This window comes from Felis catus, chromosome C1 (genome assembly GCF_018350175.1).
Source record: "Felis catus isolate Fca126 chromosome C1, F.catus_Fca126_mat1.0, whole genome shotgun sequence".
In the NCBI taxonomy this organism is placed as follows: domain Eukaryota; kingdom Metazoa; phylum Chordata; class Mammalia; order Carnivora; family Felidae; genus Felis; species Felis catus.
Window position 1 is genome coordinate 202,115,835 of NC_058375.1, and position 24,172 is coordinate 202,140,006.

The 24,172-nt window shown below is 50.8% G+C and overlaps 2 protein-coding genes across 4 annotated transcripts in view; both read left to right on the top strand.

Moving 5' to 3' along the window:
* RUFY4 (RUN and FYVE domain containing 4) lies at window positions 1–20,126 on the top strand. The gene is given in 15 exon segments (XM_003991145.5): window positions 1–983; window positions 1,443–1,563; window positions 1,652–1,806; window positions 2,299–2,447; window positions 2,577–2,683; window positions 4,150–4,275; window positions 4,588–4,694; window positions 5,039–5,052; window positions 5,055–5,181; window positions 5,647–5,710; window positions 6,799–7,425; window positions 8,184–8,290; window positions 13,998–14,144; window positions 18,522–18,632; window positions 19,158–20,126. Coding segments are annotated over 12 exon segments (1,683 nt in total). The 5' UTR covers window positions 1–983; window positions 1,443–1,563; window positions 1,652–1,806; window positions 2,299–2,407; the 3' UTR covers window positions 19,264–20,126.
* CXCR2 (C-X-C motif chemokine receptor 2) overlaps window positions 19,379–24,172 on the top strand; it is a 15,628-nt gene continuing 10,834 nt past the window's right edge. For 2 of the 3 annotated variants that reach the window (XM_045034463.1, XM_045034467.1), the window contains exons 1-4: window positions 19,379–19,518; window positions 20,855–21,040; window positions 23,330–23,429; window positions 23,835–23,887. The gene's annotated coding sequence lies outside the window, so the exon portion shown is untranslated. Of the gene's footprint in view, window positions 19,519–20,854; window positions 21,041–21,080; window positions 21,994–23,329; window positions 23,430–23,834; window positions 23,888–24,172 lie in introns of those variants that run through there. The other variant, XM_045034464.1, reaches the window with a different exon arrangement.

The following is a 24,172-nucleotide window of genomic DNA, read 5'->3' on the forward strand; positions in this document are numbered from 1 at the left end:
CCGAGTCTGGGGAGGGCGAGAAGAAGACCGACGGCGCGAAGGGGAGGCAGGAAGCAGTGAGGGAGAGACCGGGGACGCGGGGACACGGGGGACAGAGAGGGGGGCCGGAGCCTCTGCGCGGGGAGACCGTGTCCCAGAGAGGGAGAGACGGGCAGGAAGTCCGCGGCGGAACGGCGGACCCGGGCTCGGCCACCTCGAGTGCCACTGTTTCCAGGCGGTTCCTGAGGTCTGTGAAACAGTAGTCTTCGCAGGTGCCTGCCCCTCTGTTCTCGGCCCCCAATACTAGCCCTCGGGGCATCCCAGCCTGGAAAAATGAGGACCCGGAGGTGGAAAGACCCCGGCCTCGAGGAGGCGGGGCACAGCCAGGGTGGGAGAACACGGCCCACCCGGGCAACCCGGCTGTGAACCCGGGTTCACAGTGGCTTCACTTCCATTCTTCTAGGGGTGAGTGCGGGGCGGAGCAGGATGGCGCTGGTGACCCGGAGACTGAGGTGGGGAAGGGGAGGGAGATACGTGGTGGGACCCTGTCCTCCTCCTCCCCACCTGCTCCGCAGTTCAACCGAGGCTCGAAAAGACAGAATATCTGGTAGAGCAGCAATCACAGCCTCTCTGTGCCGCCTCGTGGCGACAAGGAAGAAAGGCAAGAGCCAGTGACCCTGTTGAGAAAGGGAAGGAAACTCGCATATAGGGGCAATTGCGGCTGTGGCTCTGGGTGAGTTGGTGTCTGGCCAACAAGTGAATCTGCCACCCCATCTGCCCGAAGGGTACCATCCCCCAGCTCACCCGTTCTGCCCTGGTGCCTTGGATCCCGCCTCTCCCACATGTCCCCCATGATTTTCTGCTCCTCCTGCTCCTGCTGGGCTGGGCCTGAGTCACTTCCCAGGCCGCACTCTGGGAAAGGCTGCGCGGGACCCACGGTCACAAGTGACAGGCTCGGGCTGCAGTGCCGGCTCTCCGTCTCCCAGCCAGCCAGGCCTTCCCAGGTGAGTAGCAGGGAAGGGGTCTAGGGGTGGCTGGAGAAATGGGGCAATGCTGGGAGCGAGAGGCAGGGACACTTGGATAGAAATGAGAGACGATGAGGCACATCTAGGTGTTCGTGGAGTTCAAAGTGGATCTGGACTGGAAGGGGGTGCAGAAACCCTCAGTCCACCCCCTTGGTCTATAGATGGGGAAACTGAGGCCCAGGGAAAGCAAATGATGAGCCTAAGGCCACACAGTGAGTTAGTAGCAGGGTCAGGATGAAGACCCAGGGCTCTCAACGTCCAGCTCAGTGTTTCCTGAGCACCATCTCCACCCTCCACCCTCGTCTACCTTTGTTTCCCTCCCCTTCTCCCTCCACTGTGTCCCCTGTTTCTTTACTCCTACCCACACCCCCGGATTCCAGCAACTGTGGTCTGAGACACAGGACCCCTGGGGTTTCCCATGACTGGTCTTTATTCCAGGTGACATCAGGATAAGCCACTGGCCCCCAGCGGCCACGGTATTCCTCTCTGAGCCCCAGGACCCACGGGGGAAGAAAGGCTGTGATCCCCTGGCAGGGGAAACCCACAGGATTAAAACCAGGTGCCCTGCCCCCCACACACACCCAGCATTCTGGCCCAGTCCCAGCTCTAGGGCCTCATTTTACTTCTGCCTCCCTTTCCCCAAACAGCACACATTTTCCACTCAGCTGGGGGCCAGGAAAGGATGAATGTGCGCCTCCAGGATGATGACTGCTCTGGCAAGGCTCCCTGTGGCAGAGAGGGGTGACCGTCCCTCAGCCCAGTGTCCTCACGGCGTGAGCCCTCACAGGGCCGCTCACATCAGGTAGCCCTGTGTGTGGACACCCAGACCTGAGTTCAAACTCTAGCTTCTCCACTTAGGGCCTGGGTAGCTCAGTCAGTTAAGCTTCCAACTCTTGATAGCGGCTCAGGTCATGATCTCGCAGTTGTGATCTCACAGTCATGAGATCGAGCCCCGAGTCCAGCTCCGAGCTGGGCATAGAGGCAGCTTGAGATTCTCTCCCTCTGCCCCTCCTCCACTCACGCTTTCTCTCTCTCTCTCTCTCTCTCTCTCTGTCTCAAAATAAACATTAAAAAAAATTTCACGGAGTTAATGACCTCCTAGGTTATTATGGGGACTGAACAAGACAAAGATGTCAGGCACAGAACATAGGGCCTAGCACCCAGGAACTGCTCGCTTGGTGTTGTGGGGCCCATACCATCCCCTTCCCATGCTGGCCTATGAGGAAGAGCCCAAGTGTCTATCCTACCAGTTGACTCACTGTGTGACTCAAGATATTTCCCATTCCTGGCCTAGGCGCCGATTCTTCCTCTGTATAAGGAGACCACTGGGCAGCTGAGCCCGGAGGCTCCTTCCTGGACTGACCCTGCAGAGCCACAAAGAATCACATCATTTTGAAATACTCATGGCAGAGGAAGGGGCCATCCTCACCAGGAACCTGAAAGGTGAGTGTGTCCTGAGAGATTTTCTGGGATTGAGTTGGGAGAGAGGTGAGGGCTCTCGGGAGCCCCTCCGTCAGAGCCCTCACTACTTACTGCCTGATGTCCGCCATCCCCCCGCCCCCACCCCTGCAGCTGCCGTCTCCGCCATCCTCCAGGGCTACCCTGGCGGGCAGCCTCCAGTGACAGATGCCAGCGCTGAGCTGCACAGACTCTGTGGCTGCCTGGAGCTGCTGCTACAGGTGATCCCCCCCCGCCCCGCCCCTTTCCCACCCCGCTCTCTCCAGGCCCAGGTCACCAGCAGGGATTTCCCAGATACTCAGGAAGAGCCACTGGCCGCCTCAGCACCCTCAGGGTCAGCAAGCCCTTCCCGACATCTAACCTCACCATTGGAGGTTGACATTGCAGCCTGGGGCACGAGGTGGACAGGAGGCTGGGGCAGGGCGGAGTGGGGTGGGGTAGGGCAGCCACCTTTCCCTGAGGACTGAAGTCTCAGAGCTGAGATGTCCTAGGGCTGGACCTTTCTGCTGCTGGCGCTTTTGTTGAGCACTTACCAAGGGCCGGGCAAAGCCCTTCTCTTGCCCCACCTTATTAAATTCTCATTCTTTTCTTTTTAAATGTTTATTTACTTATTTTTGAGAGAGGGAGAGGGAGAGAGAGCACATGCACACAAGTAGGGGAGGGGCAGAGAGAGAGAGTAGGAGACACAGAATCCCAAGCAGGCTCCAGGCTCCGAGCTGTCAGCGCAGAGCCCGACGCGGGGCTTGAACCCACAAACCGTGAGATCATGACCTGAGCCGAAGGAGGATGCTTAACCGACTGAGCCACCCAGGTGCCCCTTAAATTCTCATTCTGACCCCCTGAGGTGCTGGATGACCTTACCAGCCCCACATACGCGCACATACCCTTCCTACTTCTCTGTGTGTTGTGCACATGTGTGTGGTGTGAGTGTACATGTGAGGTTGGTAGGATGCACGTGTGAATCTTCTGCCAGTCTACCCCCCTCATTTGCTGCATTCCATTCACACTGACCTCCTTGATCTTCCGAAAGCATACACCAACCTCAGGGCCTTTGCACTTGCCCTCTGCCTGGAATGCTCTCCCCCAGAAATCTGAATGGCACAATTTCTCATTTCCTTTGGATCTGGACTTTGAATAGTATCGCCTCAGTGAGGCTCTCTCTAGCCACCCTAATACAATTTTTTAAAACATACACACACATACACACCACACGCTCACAGACATCACACACCCCGCACACATCTCACACACACACCACATACACACACGTGTGCACATACCACGTGCTTTCTATTCTCTTTCCCTGCTTTATTTTTCTCCTTAGCAGTCAGCACCATCTAACATCCTATATGTTCTACTTACTCTGCACGTTGTCTGTCTCCACTACCAAGGTATAAGCTCATGAGGTCAGTTTGCTCACTGCTGTATATTCCCAGGGCACAGAGCAAAGCCTGACGCATAGTAAGTGCTCAGTAAGTATTACTGGAATGAATGAATGAGAATACCAAAGGCTCAGAGAGGTCCTGCACCTTGAGCGTGGTCACACAGCCTTTGAGGGCAGAGCCAGCCTCTGAAGCCAGGTCTGTCTGCAGTAGCCCTTTCCCCTCCATTCTCAGCATGCTGGAATGCAAGGTGGGTTCCGGGAGGAAACATTTCCCTGCCTTCCTTTCCCTGGCCTTGCTCCCAGTTTGACCAGAAAGAGCAGAAGAGCCTCCTGAGGCCTCGGAAGGATTACTGGGACTTCCTCTGCTCTGGCCTACGGCAACAGCGGGGCAGCACGGAGCCGGCCCGCTTCGTCTGCTCACAGGACAAGGTATCCAGAGCCAGCTGGCAGGGAGACTGGCCTCAGCATGAGGGGGTCCTGCCACCAGGCCCTTGATGGGGATGGCCTCCGGGAGCCCCTTTCTCACCCATGCCCGCTCCACTGACCACAGACCCCTCACCCGGCCCTCGTGTCTCGTTAGCCCTGCCCTCAGCAGCCCTCCAGCCACCCCTTTCGTTCCCAAACAACACAAGTCCCCATCCTGTCTCTCTGTTCTGGCCGACTTCCCTCTGATCTAATACCACACCAGGCCCCCACCTCCCCACCTCTTCCCCACCATTTCGCCCCCTGTGCACCCTGCAGTTGAAGACTTCTCTAGCAAAAGGCCGTGCCTTCATCCGCTTCTGCCTAGCCCACGGACAGCTGGCCGAGTCCCTGCAGCTCTGCCTTCTGAACCCCGAGCTCACCAGGTGGGGCTGTTGGGACATGATCCTACTGACACCCTCTGAGTCTACTGTCTGTCCCTTGTGAAAGATGCCTCTTTGCCCCCCAGATGGATGGATTAATATCAAGGACAACTAAAATGACAGCCATGAGGGAAAAGTCCAGGAAGAAAGGGCAGAGGGGGCGTCAGAACCCAGGAGTCCTCGTAGCACCATGATGCTTAAGCCTCTTGCTCCCCAAGGGCCACAGCCCTGCTTGGGGAACCATCCCATGGTGGTGTATAGCAGAGGAAGATCCCCTGGGGGCGGGGGCGGCCACAGCACCAAGGCCAAGTACCAAAGGCCAAGTCTGCTGATTACCGATAACACAGGGAATGGTATGGCCCCGGAGCCCTCTGGTGTGCCCTGAACTCCGGGAAGACCTCCTGGATTCTCTCTATGCTCTCAATGGAGTGACCTTCGACTTGAACCTGCGGTGGCCGGACCTAGATGAAGCCTGGCCCATGTTCTCAGAGTGAGTGCGTCTAGCTTGAAGGGAAGCCTCTCTTCAGTGCCTTCCTGCCATTTGACCACCACGCATCCCAAGCAAGCTCCAAACTCAGCCTCCAGTCCCATCAGTTCTTCCCTCCTTGCTGTCTGAGCCTCTGATTCTCCACCTCCCCAGACTTCTATTTTCCCGGCACGATCTGTCCTGTCACATGATGCTGCATAGACTGCACACTCACTAAAGAGTCGTTGGATGGTTGGGGTGGAGGGTTAGAAGGACGAGCGCATGGTGGCTGTTAGGACGAGTGGTGGGCAAGGCTCGTGGATGGATGGAGAGGGGGATGCACACATGAGGATGGAAGGGTGGGGAGGTGGCAAGGCGGGAGCGGAAGCGAAATGAGTGGGTGGGTGGAAAGATGGGATGTCCTGCCGCTGAGCACCACGACCACTGCTGGAAAGAGACCCGTGGTCCCCCTGCCACCTTCCCTTGCAGGTCTTGCTGCCCCAGCCGGACCCAGGGAAGAAGACCCAGAAAGACCAAAGACTCCCCAAAGCAGGTGCCTCTGCCCAACTTCATTCTGATTTGCCTCTTCTCTGTCTCTGCTGGGCCCCACAGGGATAGGCAGTAGCTGAGGAGACAGACAGACAGACAGAGAGGCCGGCATGTAGACCTGGGGACTGGGTAGCCACAGGACAAGAAAGGGCTCGTAGTCCTAAGGTGGTGAGGATATCGGGGAGAGAAGGGGGCCACTGGCACCATCTGCGGGAGCCATGGGGCCCAGGAGAGGAGGAGGCTGTGGGGAGGGTAACCGGAAGCGTGTAGGATGCACGTCAAGGAAACAACCTCCGTTGGTCAATTTGCAAACGTCTCAGTTCATTCAGTTGGAGAGATTGAAGAGTCAGGTTTCTGGGTTCAAATCTCAGCTCTGCCCCTAATAACCAAGGCCCTTGGCAAGGTACTTGCCCTGCCTTGCAGGGTGATTGTGAGGAAGTGTAGAGACAGCCTGCGTGTAGCACAGAGCAAGGCCCCTGGCCACGTGCTCCATAAGTGGTAGCTCATGGCCATTGTCATTCCCCAATCTCACTCTACACTCCACCAGCTTCCTAGCACCAGGTACGGATACCGTGAGGACTCAGCCTGTGCCCAGAAGGGGGAACACACTGCAACGCCACCTGTTAAGTGCGGTGATGCAGCCATGCACGGAGGAACAGGGGAGCCTGGAGACGGCTTCTCAGGAGAGGTGACCCTTAGCTGCTGTCGGTCTGTTTAAGCTTTCACCACAACTCTGCAAGGCAGGCGTTATTATTCCCATTTTGCAGACAAGAAAACTGAAACCCAGAGAATTTCAGGGGGCAGGGTCAGAGGAGAGGGTGGGAAGTAGAAACCAGATGGCTGCAGAAGACGCAGGGGAGGCAGGGAGGGGGGGACAGAAAAGAGCACTGAGAAGCACTACTGCTCCCTGACCAGGATCAAAGCTGGGGCCTCCCCTCCACCTGGGGCGATGTTGACATTCTGATTCCTGGGCCCTGAATCAATATTCCTTTAGATTTAGTAAGTTCCTTGGATTAGGTCTGTGGCCTCTCCCACCCACCTGGTTGGCAAATTGGTGCTGAGAGCAGTGATGGCTTTGGGGCTTCTCTGCAGATCTCAGCCACACATGGAAACCCCACAGGAGTCCAGCCAGAGGAGCTGCACACTAGCCAAACCAGCTGTCTGCAAGATGCACCCAGGGAAGACTGGTTGGCCGGACTCCCCAGGTCCCAGCAACAAAGGCACCTTCCTCCCTTTTTGGAAAAGAAAGGAGAAGATCCCAGGAGCCTCGGGTCCTCCCAGGGCATGTGGGAACCAGCAGGGGAGGAACTTCAGCAAGCCCAGGAGAAAGCCCCAAGAACTGGGATCTGCCTGGAGATTTCAACACCCAGCATCCAGGGACAGGGAGAGGGGTCTGAGAGGGCTCCAAAGGAGGTGATAGGCACAGAGGCCAAGGGCAGAAGGATTATTCCCAGGGCGGAGGGGACTCATGAAGGGGGAGCAGAGCAGGGTCATGTCCATAGGCTACTGGCCTCCAGCCCTACAGGGACAATAGAGGACACAATGTCAGGGAACCAGCAGGACTGGGAGGTGCTTAGCATTCCAGGGGAGCCCGGGGTCCTTTGGGGCCTGGGAACAAAGGAAGACTTCACCCCAGAGAAACCACAAGAGGAAACAGGAGAGACCAGTGTGACCAGGAGGAAGGAGCAAGCAGAAGTGGCCTTGCAGGATGTGGTCAAGGTGAGAGCAGTTGAGCTCTGTACCTGTCTCCTTTCCGCTCTCTAACCTGACCCCCAGGTGGGAGTCTTCAGTGGTGCGGGGGGAGGGGTGCGTTCCAGCCCACAGATAATTCTGACTGGTCTGCACAGGGTTATTATTCTCTGAGAAGGTCTTCTTCAGGTCACCACAGTCCCTGCCTCTCCCTACGGCCTCACGGCAAGCCCACTTTATTCACCAGTACTACCTGCCTGGCTCCTGCAGGCCCTGGAGTCTGAGATCCCCCTCCCCCAACAGTTCTTTGGGGGCAATGACAGGTTCTCAAGTTCAGTAGCCCTCATTATTGGCGGATTTCCCACCAATGTCTAAGTTCTGCTGTTGCACATCCCACCAAGCAGCTCTGGTTGTAGATGTTTCTCCTGGAGATTCCCCAAGATCAATTTCAAGCCTTCCTTCCGCCTTCTTTGTATCCTTGAGCTCTGTAACTTTCATCCTTCAGCAAAGGAAGAAATCTTTCACCTGTTCCTCTGTCTCTCATTTTCCTGTTCCTGCTGCACAGTCCCCTCTCACTCTCTTGAATTGTGATCATCATCCTCTCCCAGGGGCAGTCAGAGCCGGGTTTCTCAGCTCCCAGTGCTGTCCTCAGTCCAGCCCTCCACCCAAGGGCTATCTCGCACGGCCCTGGGGTCTCACGGGGATGTTTGTCAGGTCACACCCGGGGCTGGGATCTCTGCCCTCCTCCTTCAGCTTCCCTTTCCTTTCCTTTACTTCCCACCCCCAAGAGCCTGAGACGTGGGCTCCGGAAGACCGAGGAGCGGGCGCAGCACCAGGAGCAGCTGCTGAGGGAGAAGGAAGGGGAGCTTCGGACACTACAGGAGCGGCTCAGCAGGTAACCTTGGCAACCTTGGCAACTGCTGCCAGGTGGGCAGCAGAGGCCAGCAGGACAGGAGGCGCTCCCCGGCGCCCACTCACCTTCATGGCCACACCAGCAAGCGGCTTCTGAGCGTCTCTGGTACATCAGGCCCTGTGCTGGGCACAGCTTTGGGACATGAGGCATTCAGGGCACTACTCCTGGGGCTCCTGGAGGAGCTCCCACCGGCCCCTCCCCTCCCCTTGGCAGACCCTCCTTCACTGGCCTTCCCAACAGCCTGCAGGAGGGGTGCATGCCTCCTGTCCCTCCCTCCCCTCCCACACTCACCTTTATCTCTCTGCTGCCTCTTCCACTGCCATTCCCCTCTCTCCCAGTCTCCCTCCCTGCCCCTCCACACTCCTGCCCCTTCAGTGTCCACCTTTCCTCTTGTCCTCTGTCTCTCATTTTCCTGTTCCCTGTTGCACAGTCTTCTTTCACTCTCTTAATGCATAATCATCATCGTAACTATCATGTACTGAGCGCTTACTATGTCCCTGGCACTGTTCTAGGTGTTTCTTCCCAACACACTTATAAGTTCTCTAAGAATTTCCATTGTATAGATAGGAAAACTGAGGCTCAAAGGTGCCACACAATTCACCCAGTGTCACTAGTGGAGGAGCTGAGGTCTACACCCTGGTAGATGATTCCAGAACCTGTGGGCTTAAAGACGGGCCCTCCGCCAATATTTTGAGTGCCTGTATTTATTTCATTCTGCCTCCCCCTCAGCTACTCTCACCTCCACCTTCTCCAACTTCCTGTCATTACATTAACTGCAAGAGCCCAGAGAACAACTTTCTCAGTGTCCGAGTTTCTCTTTCATAATTTTAAAAGATACCTCTGCTATGCAAAGATCTTCCTTGGTCTGACTTGGTCTCTCTGTCCCTCTCTCCCTTAGCTCTGTGTGCCCCAGTCAGTTCACCTGCCCCTGACTCTTGCACATGGCTGACACCTGCCCCAGGGCCAGAGGCACCAGCCTGAACCCCATCAGAGCCTGGGTAGCTGTGATTCAGACTGAATCATGGAGCAGTTTACTGACTCTCTGTTTCAAAGGCTGAGAGACACTATAGGCCCGGAAACCAACCCAAAAAGGCCCCCAGGGGCTCCTCCCACCAGACACTCAGCTGAGCCTGGCAGTTTGGTCAGCAAGGATTCCCATGATTCAGGCCCTAGGTGAATGCAGAGGCCTTGCACACCCAGAGGCCTTCTCTGGGAATCAAGACAGGCTGGAGGAAGCAGCTGGGAGGCTCCAAGGAGACAACCAGGCCCAGGCTGCTCCCTCAGCTGGGGGAGCCCCAACTATTCTCCACCTGTCATCCAGTCCATTATCCCAGATACTCAGAGCTGCGCCAGGCCTGTTCTGTGTGCCAGAAATCCTCTTGCGGACAAAACAGACCAAATGCCTGTCCTTGTGGAGCTTACCTTCTAGTGCAGAAAGCAATCACACGATAAGCAGGTTAATTACGTAGAATGTCAGATGTGACAAGTTCTAGGAAGATAAAAATAAAGCAGGGAATGGGAGTGTCGGGGTGATATTAAATGAGGCGACACAGCCAGGGAAGGCCTCCCTGAAAAAGTGATATTTGAGTTAAAAACTTGAAGCAAATGAGGAATGCGCTGTTTGGGCATGTGGTAGAACATTCCAGGAAGAGCAAGAGCAAGGGCCCTGAGGCAGGAATGGGCATGGCAGGTCCTAGGAATGTCACGGAGGTTCAGGGGAGTAGAGGAGGGAGAGGAGGTAGGGGGAGGTCAGCTGGGTAACAGGAGACCACAGGTCATCAAAAGGACCTTGGCATTGACTCAGAGTGAGATAGGAGCCACTGAGAGTTCAGAGCAGAGGGAGATGTGACTATTTGCTTTAAGGTTAAGTAGGTTTGCATTTTTTTTTTAACAATTCAGTGGGTTTTAGTGTGTTCATGAAATTGTGCATCCATCACCACAATCAGTTTTAGGACATTTTAATCAGCCCAAAGAGAAACCCTGTACCATTAGCATCCACTGCCCACTTGCTCCCAACCCCCCAGCCCTAGGCAACTGCTGATTTGTCCCCACAGATGTGCCTATTCTGGACTGATCTGTGCTTTCAAGGGCTCGAGCCCGCTGCTCTGTGGAGCTAGTCTGTAAGGAACCAAGGTGGAAGCGGGGACAGCGATGAGGAAGGGGAGGGCAGGGGTGCCTCTGAATGCTCTCTGGTCGTGGAGGTGCAGAGAAGCTGCGAGACTCTGGATTCACCGTGAGCTGGGGTTTCCTGGGGGGAGAGGGAAAGACAGAGTCAGGAATGACTCATTTTCCAGCCTGACCAGCTGGAAAGCTAGAGTCACAGCTGACGGTGTGCTGTGGCAGGGCTCGCTTGTGGGGAAAGTTCAGGAGTTGAGGGGAGAGCATGCCAAGTCTGAGACACCCCTTAGGCATGTCAGTGGAGCTGTTGAGCAGACAGCTGAGTGTGGAGCTCAGAGAAGCCTGGGCTGGGGATCTGCGGGAGAGTCGTCAGAATGCAGATGGCAGGACAGAAGCTCCTGTGGCCAGGAGGGATCCTCCTGGGATCCAGACACTCAGGAGGAACACATCACTCCAGGGAAAAGGGGCCATGGGCATCAAGCTGGGGGCGACTGTTTCACTACCGCCGGATTGAAGTGCCAGGGAGCCCACTCGGTCAGCAGATAGTATATTGTGACTCTCCTGCGGCCATGAGCATGGTGACAGCAGTGAATAGAACAGTCAGTGTCTGCTCTCACAGACCTGGGGACACAGACACTAGATCAACAAATAGGAATAGTATGTCAGGTAGTCATGGGCGCTGTTAAAAAAATCAGTCCAGGGAAGGGGACAGAGACAGGAGATTTAGAGTCACACAAATTCACCTAGATTTAGAGTCATGGGGTTCCTCTCTGAGGAGGTGACAGTTGAGGAGAAACCCCAGCCACTGGGAAAATGACCGTGCAAAGACCGTGGGAGGAGTGCTCCAGGCAGGAGTGCCAGCAAAGGCAAAATCCCAGAAGTGCACTTGGAATCAAGCAAGCCCATGTGGCTGGAGTGGACAGAGACTCCCTGTGCTATGGAAGGCTGGAACAGAGTCTTGAGCAGGAAGTGGAGAGCCCCATGGGTTTCAGGACTACTTTGTCTGTGGTGTGGAGAATAGACAGAAGGTGGGCAGGCTAGAGCCCTTTGGGCACAGAGCCCCAGGCTGGACACATAGGGAAGACACAGTGGGCCAGCTAAGCCTGGCCTCAGGCCTTAGCAGACCAACCAGGGGCTATGAAAACACAGTTGGAACTGAGCTGTGGGGCACCTAGTACCCACTTCCTAGCTTTCTGGCTGTGGTACCTTGAGAAATTGGCCTTCCCTCTCTGGCCTCTGATCCTTGATTTGCAAAAGGAGACAGTTGGATCTCTAAAGTTCCTCCTTCCAGCTCAGATGCTCCGTGGGACCATCTTTCCAAGTAGGTAGGTTTCCTCTGCCCCTGGATAAGACCTCAAAGCAAAAGTGATTAGGGCAAGTATAAGTGGAAGAGGTCCTCAGACAGAATTAGGCAGACATCACACTTCTCCCCACCCCACCCCCCATTGAGCTCCTTTGGGGCACGCCAGGGGCTCATGAGGATCTATCCCTTGCTCCCACTCAGCACTTGCGCCATAAACCACTGGCGACCAGGCCCTGCACGGACAAAAGTATGGGGAGGCCAGTTGGGGAGGCCAATAGAGCTTATGGCCCAACAGGCCTGCGTCCAGATTTCTTCTCCCTCCACATATCAAACAGTGTGACCCTGGGCAAGTGTTATTTCCTCTCTGAAGCTCTATTTTCTTTCCTGTAAAATTATGACCATATCACCTGTCTGCCACATTTGTGAAAATTAAATGAAATAGGGCATAAAGCACTAAGCTCGGGGGCTGGCGTGTAACAGGTGCTCTAGACTTTAATTCCTCCCGTGTCCTCTCCTGCACCAGGAATGTCTGTCAGCCCCTGCTGGAAATACTTCAGTGGCTTCCCATTGCACTGAGGTTCAAGTCCACTCCTCCTGGGGCCAGTGAGGGAGACAGCCCTGCCCCTTTCCACCTCATCTCTTGCCTACCCCCACCTCCTGCAACTTCATGGTATCCCAGCTTCCCTAGTCTTCTTTCAGTTCCTCAAACAAGCAAGTTCTTGCCAACTTGCAGACCTTTCCATGTGACCTTCGCTGGCTCTGCTTGGCTGATTTCTCATCTCTTACATCTGCTTAAAGGTCACCTTGTCTAAGAAGCCTTTCCTGAACACCCTCTCGAGCCTCTATCCGCCCCTCATTTATCTCCGTCACACACTTAGCTTAATTATGCTATTGGTTTATCACTTGTTTTGACCACTGTCCCCAACACACTATAAGCTCCACCAGGAGCCGTAGGCACTGCTGTATTCCTGGCACCTCAAACAGCCATTGGCACACAGATGGGGCTTAATAAGTGTTCCCTCCCACCTCAAAGACACACACTAACCACGGTTTTCACATTGGGACCTGCACTGGCCACACCAAAGGCCCTGGGATCAGTGTGCAAGTAAACTAGCTCAGGAAAACCAAATACCAATATTAAGAAACAAGGACACTGAAGGCCAAGATGTTCATTAAAATAAACACAGCCCTGGTCCAGTGCCCAAGCACAAGAACACCCTTCCTTAAAGCTGCAGGGACTGGTCTTTTTGGAATTATGGTGGATCTCTATTGTCAGTTTGACTTTACAGCCTACCCAGCTTTCTTCTCTGAGGTGTGCTACACGGCAGTGTTGTAAAAATTCATAATTCAGTTCATTGGCAAGGCTTCTGCGAGCCTCAAACACACTGAAGCCCAGGGGTGTGGCCGTGCGTGTGTGTGCGTGCGCACACACACCCCCTACACACACACCCTGAGGTCACAGGATGTGCACCCACCTTTGCAACACCCTCCTCATCTGAGTGATGGAGGGCGGGGCTGGGACTTTCTTATTTCTAGTGCAGCAGATTTCTTGGAACCTTCTAAGAAGCCACCAAAGACAAAAAAAAGAGGCAAGAATAGAGCTGAGGAGATTCTAAGCCCAAACTGAAACAAAAATTTAAGGAAGCCATATGTTTAACATTATTTTCTTAATTGAAAAGACGAAGTACCATAATTTTTCAAAATATTTTAAAACCTAAAAATATCCCCCTAAGTCCTCCACCAGTTACCCCACTCCCAAACCAACTGCTGTTCTCAGCTGGGCAAAGCCCATCCAGCCTGGGTTGCCAGATACCCCCCTTCCCTCCAGAGAGCTGCTGCAATTGTGGGCATGCCTTTCAAGAAAATTACATTTTAAGATGGAAATGTTAAAAAAGGAAAGAAAAGAAATACAACCAATGGAGATGTTGGCTCACCTTCTCTAAAGAAACACAGGAGGCTATACCCTGTTTTCATTCCTCTGGACGGTTGGTAAGGAGTCAACCTATAGATGGCATGCTATCCGTGGTGTTCAGCTTGGTGTGTGGTATGGCGTGTTTTATGTGTGTGTGAGTATGTGTGGCGTGGGAGGGCGCGGGGGTATGGAGAATAGTGTGTGTGTGGAAGGGAGTGTGTGTGTGTGTGTGTGTGTGTGCGCGCACATCAGCTGTAGGAGGTACCACCAGCTTCCCCCAGGAGCTCCCTGTCAGGTAGAGGCCCAGCCTAGCTTGGTCACAGATGCTGGGAACTGAGTCTTCCTTCTGTGCCCAGGTGTCAGGAAGAGAGGGCCCGGCTGCAGACAGAGCTGGAGCAGAATCAGCAGGAGGCTGAGAGGAGGGACGCCATGTATGAGAAGGAGCTTGGAGGGCAGCGGGACCTGGTCCACGCCATGAAGATGAGGGTGCTGGAACTGATTCAGTAAGGGTGGACACAGCAGGGCAGGACTGCAGAAGAGGGGATGATATGGGATGTAGAGACTGGGTGATGAAAATTCTACTCCGCTGAGAACTATCGAGCAGAATTTTAATATATGCTAACTCATCTTCTTTTAGCCACCCCAGCTGTTCTCCTCATATCACAGATGAGGAAACTGAGGGTCAGAGATGCTGACTTGGACACCAAGGACACACCGCATATAAATTGCATGGATTCCTCTAGCTCTAAGGCATGCCACCACTCCAACACAGCCCCACATACACACATACCTACTAAGGTTAGGGGAAGGGAAAAGAGCCCATAGATGGAGAAGGATTTGAGAGAAGAAAAAGGGAGGTTAACCAAGAGGTAATCATATGTGCTACCCCTGACTGCCTGATAGACTTCCTGAGACCACTGGGCCTGTGGGCCATCCCAGGTCAGCTGCCCTAGGTACCAGAGAGCTCACCAGGATGGATTCTAAACCACTAAACCACTGAGCAATGGAGGAGGTGTGTAAAGCCTGGTTTCCGCCCTTCAGTCTATTAGGGAACTCATGCTATACTTTGACCCAGTTCAGGAAGCAGGACAGCATTGGACTTGGGTTTCATTAGAATTGGAGGGTCACTGAGGGATCATCCAGGACTAAATCCTCTTGCAAAAAATCCAAGTGATATTAAAGATGAGAGAAGGGAGAAGTCAACCTGGAAAGAACAAACAAAGAATTTAAGAATGACCTCCTCTACAGAGCTGTCAATGGGGAGAAAGGGAGATATAAAAAATTAGCCATGTATCTCACAAAAGAATTTAAGGTAGCCAACAATAAAAGACATATACATATGATTGTTAAGAAAAATAGATGAAATGGAAGAGGAAACATTCGTACTTCTGAGGGATTAGGATTAGGGTTAAAACTTAGCTCTGAGCATCTTGGCAGAATCAAAAATGGAAACACAGTAAGTTGCCTAAATGTCACTATGCATTCCAAGGAAATATACCAGTTCATCAGGAAAGAAAAATTTTTTTCCTGTGTTAAAGAAACTCATCACAAGATCCCAAGATACATAATATAATGTCCCTTGCAGAAGCATCATGGAAAATATGGCCCTGAGCACAAAGTGGGCAGGCAAGCTATAGAGGCTGATTTCTGCATCAAGATGGTAGACAACACATCATCTGCTTTCCATCTTGAGATCTCAGTAGAATGATTGTAAAAATAAATAAATAAATTAATTAATTAATTAATAATAAATAAATCTTCTAAGAGAGAGAAAGGTAGAGGAGCCAACCACAGATAAGAGATTTCAGCTAATTTACAGAAGCCAGAAAATGGATGAAGAAGTAGAGACCAGATTTAGCCCAAGTTAGAACTTCAGGGACCAGAGACACTAGGAACACAGATGACAGAAATGAGATAAGGGACAGCAATCAGTAATATTGACCGATAAAGTCATTGGAAAGATCAGTGTATACCCCCTGCTTTCAGCCTGCTTCCCCAACTTCAGAATATCAACCCTGAGGGGTCTATCTCCCAGGCAAATAATTAAAACTTCCTTCTCTAAACAAAGTTAAATGCCCCAAATAAACAACAGTGTGTTCTGGCATTTGACAGTCTGATGCGGCAGTTAGCTTCCTGCCCATCCTTCTTAAAGAGAAGCCACAAGTCAACCACCCCTGTCCACTGTTGAAGCTCCAGCAGCTTAAACATGAAATCATGACCATGGATCTTCAGATGTTTGAGAAGAGTCTAGAACATAGAAGCAGAGACAAAGGTAAACAAAAAATATTGGTCTCTTATGCAACAGGATAATGTGAAAAGTGACCTACAAAAGATGAGAAATGTTCTTGGAAATTAAAAATATCTCTAAAATTTTAACTCGAGGATGGGAAAAGGAAGAGGAGGCTATCTCTCAAAATGTAGAATAAAAGGCATAAAAAGATGGAATACATGAAAGAGATAGTTAGAAACATAAAGAATCATTCCAGGAGATTCACTATCTCACTATCTCTTCTCCAACTGATAAGAATTCAAAAAAAAAAAAAAAAAGAGAGAGAGAGAGAGAGAGAGAGAGAATATCAGATAAAAGTATGAGAGACTTTCCAGGCTCTAATGGTTGCAGATCTTCAGATGTAAAGATTTCACTGAGTGACCAGCACAATAAGTGAAAGGGAGCAAAACCCACATTGAGATACACTGTTGTGAAATCTCCATAAAACAAAGATGAGGACAATATACTCAAAGACACGTCACCTATAAAGGAAGTAGGACACAGAAAAACATGTTAAGAATCAATGGTGCAATACTTTCAAGTCCTGAGGAAAGCTAACTTTTGCCCTAGAATTCTAGATCCAGCCAAACTATAAAACAAGTAGAGAAGGTGATATGGGAAAAGACATTTTTCAGAAAGACAAGTCATAGAAAATTTACCTCCCACAGGGCCCTTCTTGGGAAGTTAATTAAGGATGTGCTTCGGAAAAACAAGGAAGTAAGCTTGGCTTACCAAGAAAGGAGAAGATGTGGAATTCAGGAAACAGTAGCTCTAGCCCGGGAGAGAAGAAAAGGGAATTTCCAAGATGACAAGTGGCTGGCAAACCCAAGGAGCAGTACATCCAGGCTGAAACAGAAGTACTGAGGAGGAAGGTCTCAGGGGAAAAAGAGAATCAATGCCATACCTGATATGATGAAGAATTTGTTGAGGAAAGGGAATAATTAGGCTGTGTTAAAGGCAAGTCATGCAAGGACTTTGCAAGGAGCAAAGAAAGGCAATTAAAAAGTCCTGGAAAAACAAAAAATTTCCAAGGAAATGTTTAGAACACATCTTAGCTCTCCTTGAAGCAATATGCTTATATATTTTCTAATAATATAAATACTATTTATTGGTTTTTTCAATGTTAGAATCAACCTAAAGACAAAGCACAGTAAACAATTGTAATTATAGAACAAATGTAAATGTTATTACCTAAACAACATTAAGTACACAAAATAGAAGCCAATAGAAATTCCCGTGAGGATGGAAATGTTCTATACTCACCCTGTCCAATACAGCAGCTACCAGTCACATGTAGTGACCGAGTACCTCAAATGTGTCTGATGTGACTAAGGAACTGAAGTTCTAATTTTAGTTAATTTTAGTTAAATGAAATATAAAGTTAAGTAGCCCCATGTGGCTAGTGGCTACCATATTGGACATAGCAGGAATAGATAACAAGTAGGAGGTGGATGAAGGAGGCCAACCGAAGAGGAAGTGATGCTGGTATCATCATATTACAGAATGGCAGTCAGGATGCTATCTGTACTCCACAGAATGAGTGAGAAATAAACGTGTGAGTATATTCTGTAAAACTACAGTAGTAATAGAGGAACCAAAAATAAGGATATAACCACATGGGGAGGAAGGAGGTGGAGTTCAGTGGGGATGGTAATAAACAAGCTAAGTCCTCTGACATCAAGGTAAGGAGCTCTGTAGATGTTCTCTCTTGATATATCAAAAAAAAAGAGGATATGAGCATATTACTTAAGTGCGGAAGTAATATCAAAGAGAAAAGCGACAAGTGTAAGAGGTGGTTTGCCATTGAGAATGGAAGGAGTAGGGAGGGTGTCTATTTCCTTTTGATATAAGTTCTTCTGCACTGTTGGATTTTTAAATCGTGTGTATATATCATCTTGATAAAAAAAAAAGACTTTAAACCCACATTCCTAAACATCCTTTAAAAAAAAAACAACAGTAAAGATAGTTTTGCAGGAGTATAACATACATAAATACAAGGGGGGTTGTATCAAGTGCCAAATAAAAGATAAGGGCATCGTAAGAAACTTATGGGGGCTTCTATGATCAGGGAACACTCCTTGGAGGAGGTGGGATATGAAGGTTCTTAAATAATGGATCGAGGTTGTATTGGGGGAGGGGACTGGGGTGTCACCATCCATCTTCCCAAAGACTGCAGACTCATTCACCTCTTATGTGTGTGTGTCTCTCTCATGATCTCTTCATTTCTTTCCTTCTCTGTCACTATGTCTCTCTCTCCGTCTTTCTCTGTATTTTTCTCTCCCTCTCTGTGTCTCTGTCCCTGACTGTCTCCACATCTTTTTCTCCTGGCCTTTCCCTCTCTCTCTACATTTATCTCCCTACCTACCACTCTGTCTCTGTCTCCCTCTCCAACCTCCTGACTTCCTTTTCTTGTTTCTGTGTGTGTGTATCTCTGTATGACTCTCTCTCTCTGTCTCTCTCTCTCTCTTTCTCGCTCTTCCTTTGGTCTCTGTGTTTCTCTTTCTCCCGGTCTCGGTATCTCTACCTGTGTCATCTCCATCCTCCTGGTGTGTGTGTGTGTGTGTGTGTGTGTGTGTGTGTGTGTGTGTCCCCACCTCCATCCACTCATCAGAGAGAAGGATGACCTGTGGCAGAAGGTCCAGCATCTCTCTTCCATGGCCCCCGGATGCTGTGTTGACTGCAGCAAGGTCTTTGGCCGGCTGTCTCGGCGGTACCCATGCAGGTAATGGGAGAGCACAGAATTTTTCCTCTGGGACAGCCCTGCTTCCACCAGCCCACAGCACTCTACCCTCTCTGGGAAGGGAGGTGTCACAGGAACTGGGCTTTCATGAGAGCCACATAAAGCTGGCCATTCACTTTACACAACACTTAGCATAGACATGAGCTAGAACAGTGGAAAGGAGTCAGACAAGCAACAGTGTCTGGAAGATGGGACTGTGCCAGCCTTCCAAGAAGAGACTGATTAACAGGCTCCTGGTCTGGGAGAGATCTCCTGTACAGAGGAAGCTGCTCCCCTCATCTTCCTCAGGAACATGGTGGCAGGACCAGCCATGAGAGAGAGGGAGGGGGGCCAGCAGGAGAACCTGTCATTGCCATTTAGAGGACTCTGGAGGGGGTGGGGCACTGGGACGCCCTTTAGGAAAAGGGAGGCCTCCTGAGACACACTGCTCTGATGGGAGATGAGAAACATGCTTCCCTCCCCCAAACACATCCCTGAGCTCCCCACTCTTCCCACCTCTGCTCCTAGGCTCTGCGGAGGCCTGGTTTGCCATGCCTGCTCTGTGGATTACAAGAAGAGAGGGCGCCACTGCCCACCCTGCTCCCAGAAGGGAGCAGCTCAGTTCGACCAATGAGATCACCCAGGAATGGCCACCCACCCCGTCCCGTCAGCTCCCTCCCCTCCGCCCTTCCCACCCCTCTGGTCTGCCCTGTCCTGCCTTCTGGAAGTTGGTGACCTGAGGCGGACAGCACTTGTGTGCGCATTCTGTAGTGTGGGAGTGGAAGGAGCCAGGCTGGCAGGCAGGAGGCAGGAGGCAGGTTGAAGCCCTGCATCCACCATCCATGAGCTGGGCGACTTGAGAGAGCTCACAGCTGTCTGGGCTTCTTCTGTAAGTGAGGGAGCTGGGCACCATCCTCTCTAAAGTTCCTCCAGGCTCAGAATGTCCTTGACCAAGAAGAAGACCCAGGGACCCTGACATTTCCCACACTCCCACCTCACCCAGCCCACTGCTCACCACACTCAGGAGCATCCTGTCTGCTTTGAAGGTCTGCTTTTGTTGTGTTTTTGTCTTTAACATCTTTCCTGAGTTACTATTGACATTTAACACACTTCACATAAATTGTACAATTTGATGAGTTTTCACTTTAATATATACCCATGCCACCATCGCCATACTCGAAATAATGAACATCATTCCCATCATTCCCCAAATTTCTTCATGCCCTTTGTAACCTCTCCCTCCTCCTCCTCTCTCCCCGGCACCCACTTATTTGCTTTCTATCACTGGAGACTAGTTTTCCAGAATTTTATATAAATGGAATCCTAATTATACACTCTCTATTGTCTGCCTTCAATAGTCCCTTTTTACTATTGAGTAGTATTCCACTGCATGGATATACCACAATTTGTTTACACATGCAACTGTTGCCTGACATTTGGATTATTTCCAGTTTGAGACTGTTACAAATACATTTCCTATAACCATCTGTGTACAAATCTTTGCATAGACGTTTACTTTTTTTTTTTAAGATTTTTGTTTTTTAAAGTAATCTGTACACCCAATGTGGGGCTTAAACTCACAATTCCAAGATCAAGAGTTGCATGCTCTATCCACTGAGCCAGCCAGGTGCCCCTAGACCTTTGCTTTTATTTCTCTTGGGTAAATACCTAGGAATGAAATTGCCAGGTCATATGATAAGTATGTGTTTAACTTTTAAGAAACTGCTGAGTTGTTCCCAAAAGAGTTGTGTGTTGGCCCCTCCCACCAGCAGTGTGTGGGAGGGCCAGCCGCTTCGCAGAGCATCTGGTTTAGTGGGCAGGAGAGGAGGCTCAGACATGAGGCTTGGGCCTCTCTGTCCTGCCCTTCCAACCACTGTGGTGACTTGGTCAGTCCCCAGTTGTGAGTGCCTGGACGGAGGAGCTGAGACTAGGTAACTCTCTATGCAGTGCTCACTCAACTAAACTTTAGTAAAGATAGTTATGAGGATTTGTGTACCTTCATGGTACAAGACCATATCCCCCGACTGCCCAAGAAGTCTTACACAAATTCTGTGTCATTCACTGGACTCCCAATTGTGGTGCTTCTGAGGATACTGTTTCAGAAGAAGCACGGGCCCCACTCTGTACCAGATAGGGATTAGCTGCCCTATCTGGGCTCCAGGGCAGACTCTGTGGCCCCAAATAGGCATGTGTGCTATTATCCCCATCCCCTCTGCCTCACACAGACTGCCAGAGCCTCTGCAGCAGTTGGGCAACCTTGTGGCTCTGACCAGCGCCTGTGGACCGCCTCTTGGGGTCAGGGACACCCAGAGTTACATCCCATTACCATAGCATGGAGCAAGAGTTTTGCAATAGCAGTTCCTGCCCTGGAGAGCTGGTAAGAACTTCTCCTTAGCAAAAGCTACAACAAGGTGAGGGGCACGGAATGGAGGGAGTGGAGGGGGGCAGGGCTGGGGCTCTGGAGCAATCAGGGCAATAGAATCACCCCTACCCTAAAGGACAGCGGTCCCTTGTTAAGGATTAGATTTGCTCAGATACTTTTATTAGGTTCTTACTATACTGGACGACATCATGTTCTAGTTGAACTCCAGTGTCAAGTTCAGGCCTGCCTGATGAACTGATGGGAGGGAAGAGAGGTAGCAGAAGCCAATGTTCAAAGAGAAGGCAAGATGCTCCTGGACAAGAACTCATCGGAAGGAAATCAGGGGCCAGAAATGGGGGAGCTTGACCTTCTCCCCGTTTGGGTGGGATGGAAGGGCTATGCTGAGGACCAGTCTCTAGCTCAACACTGCCCCCCAAAGAGTCCACACCAACTCCAATGAAGAGCACAAAAGCTCCACAAAGACATTAGAAGAGCTTGTTAGACCTTGGGGAATCCTCTGGCAGAAGATTCCAGAAGGGTCACCAAGGGTACCGGTCCTTCAGCAGTGACTCCAGCACACGTGTCTAGCGCAGCAGCACGCACAGGAGCGCCCAGGAGACATTCCCAACAGACCCCCTCAAAATTCCTGGAGAGTACCTTACAGGGGGATGAAGCCCTGAATGAGCACAGAGGGTTTAAGCCAGTGCTATTTGGGTTTACTGCTATTGATGTGACTATTGACTATTACTGCTATTGATGTGGTGGGAAATTTGGGCAACATAATTATTTCTTTCAATTAGATGTCATTCAGATCCTCCAATGTACATCAATCCCCCTACTTTGTCAAGTATATATATATATAGTCTGTATATATTTATTTATGTTTATATTTTTATATGTATATTACTTATTATATATAAAATCCCTGCTTTGAAGAACCTCACAGTGGGGAGGAGGGAGCAGCCAGAGATTACAAAACCCCTAACTGAAGCCATGATAGAGGTAAGCCTAAGGGTGTGGACAACACAGAGAGAAAGGGCTGCATTCCATAAAGGTCATGACTGGGCTGAATCTAAAAGGAAAAAGGAGAGGTGCCTGGGTGGCTCAGTTAGTTAAGCATCTGACTCTTGATTTCCACTCAGGTCACGATCTCGAGGTTTGTGAGTTCGAGCCCTGCGTCAGGCTCTGTGCTGATGGTGTGGAGCCTGCTTGGGATTCTCTCTCTGTCCCCAGCCTACTTGTGTGCACTCTCTCTCAAAATAAGTAAACTTTAAAAAAAATTTTAATTTTGTAATGTTTACTTTTGAGAGAGAAAAAGAGACAGACAGAGTAAGAGGGGGAGGGGCAGAGAGAGAGAGAGAGAGAGAGAGAGAGGGACACGCAGATTATGAAGCAGGCTCCAGGCTCTGAGCTGTAGGCACAGAGCCCAACATGGGGCTCAAACTTGCAAACTGCGAGATCATGACCCGAGCCGAAGTTGGATGCTTAACTGACTGGCCCACCCAGGCACCCCAAACTTAAAAAACTTTTTAAAGGAAAATGGACAGTTGACCAGACCAAGAGGGTAAGGAAGAACCTTCCAAGGGGAAGGGAAATGCATGCCAGGCTCTGTGGGGGAACCAAACAGCTCTTTGGGGAACTGCAAGTAGTTCCTTGTGGCTGTAGTTAAGGGGTCAGGGGGATGTGGCCAGCAACAAGGCTGGAGAAGTACACAAGGTCACATGCAGGGGCACCAGTTGCCCATAATCGGGAGATGGGCTCTACCTGAGGTCAATGGGGGGTCCTCCAAGGGTTTTAAAAGGAAAAGAACACGATCAAATTCACACTTTTGGAAGATGGTTCTGAGAGCAGAGTAGAGGAGGGTTTAAAAGGGAAAGATTTGAGGCCGAGATCACTTAGGAGAATAGTTGTAGCTGTCGTGGTGGTGGACACGGTGATCTAGTGGTATTGGTGATTAGTAGTAGTGGGAACAGCAGTAGCAAACGGTGCCAAGCACCATTCCAAGTGCTTTATAAATATAGACTCATTTAATCTGCATGACAACACTCCAACATGCAGTAGGTGTTTTCAACAGCCCCATTTTCCAGATGATGAGACCGAGACCCAGTGAGACTAAATAACCTCCCCAAGGTCTACAGTCCAGCTCCAGAATCCACAGCTATTGCATGAGGACTGCGGTGTTGCCTAACACTGTCAGTGAAGATGGCGATAATCAAGAGATGCTAAAGAGATAGCCTCTGAGACAGGGGTGTGCGAGGGGCGGGCGTTCCGGTTGGGCAGATGCCCGGCTAGGAGGGTGGGGTCAGAATTCCACGAGACTGGTTTTCTACCTGCTCAGCTTGCAGCACCTGTGGAGCCTCAGCAGAAATTTCAAGAGGTGGCCCCGTGAGGAGTTGGAGCTTAGGCGAGAAGTGCAGGAGGCGAGTCAGGAGCAAAAGGTATGGGAGATCCTGGCCCTTAACTGGGTGGCCGTTGAAGCCAACGGGGGCAGGTGAGCTGGCCTGGGGAGGGCAGGGAGAGAGGAGGACCCAGGCAGAGCCCGGAGGAACATCCAGATTTGAGGAATGAATTGAGAAATAATGCCCCAAAGTGAGATGAAGAGAGGTGCAGGAGAAATAAAAAAAAGAATGAGGTCAAGGGGATTAAGTGCTACAGAGGTGAAATAAAACTTGAACAATAACCATTTCACTGTAAATACAGTTACGGGGGGGGATATTTTAACATAATTGGCAGACATGAGTAGATGGGGTAAGGGGCCCTTTTGTAAACTGACAAAGGGAGAATAAATTGATACAGTCTTTTTCTTGAAGTATGGTTGACATATAATGTTATATTACTTTCAGGCGTACAACACGGTGGTGTGGACAATTCTGTACATCACGCCCTGCTCATCACGGTAAGTAGAGCCCCCGTAAGCTGGTACAGCCTTATCAAAATTTAAACATGCACGGATATGACCCAGCAAAATTATAATTAAGTCACACATACAATCATACAAGTTCCCAAAGACCTGCGCCCAAAGATGCTCGTAGCAAAATTTAAATATTCGTCCATAAGGTAATTATCGAATAAATCGTGATACATCCTCACCACGGGCCAGTATCTGTCACTGAAAAGAGAAAGACGGATCTACATGCACTGATGTGTGAATAGGTCCGCGACAGCGTGTTAAGGTGCAGGA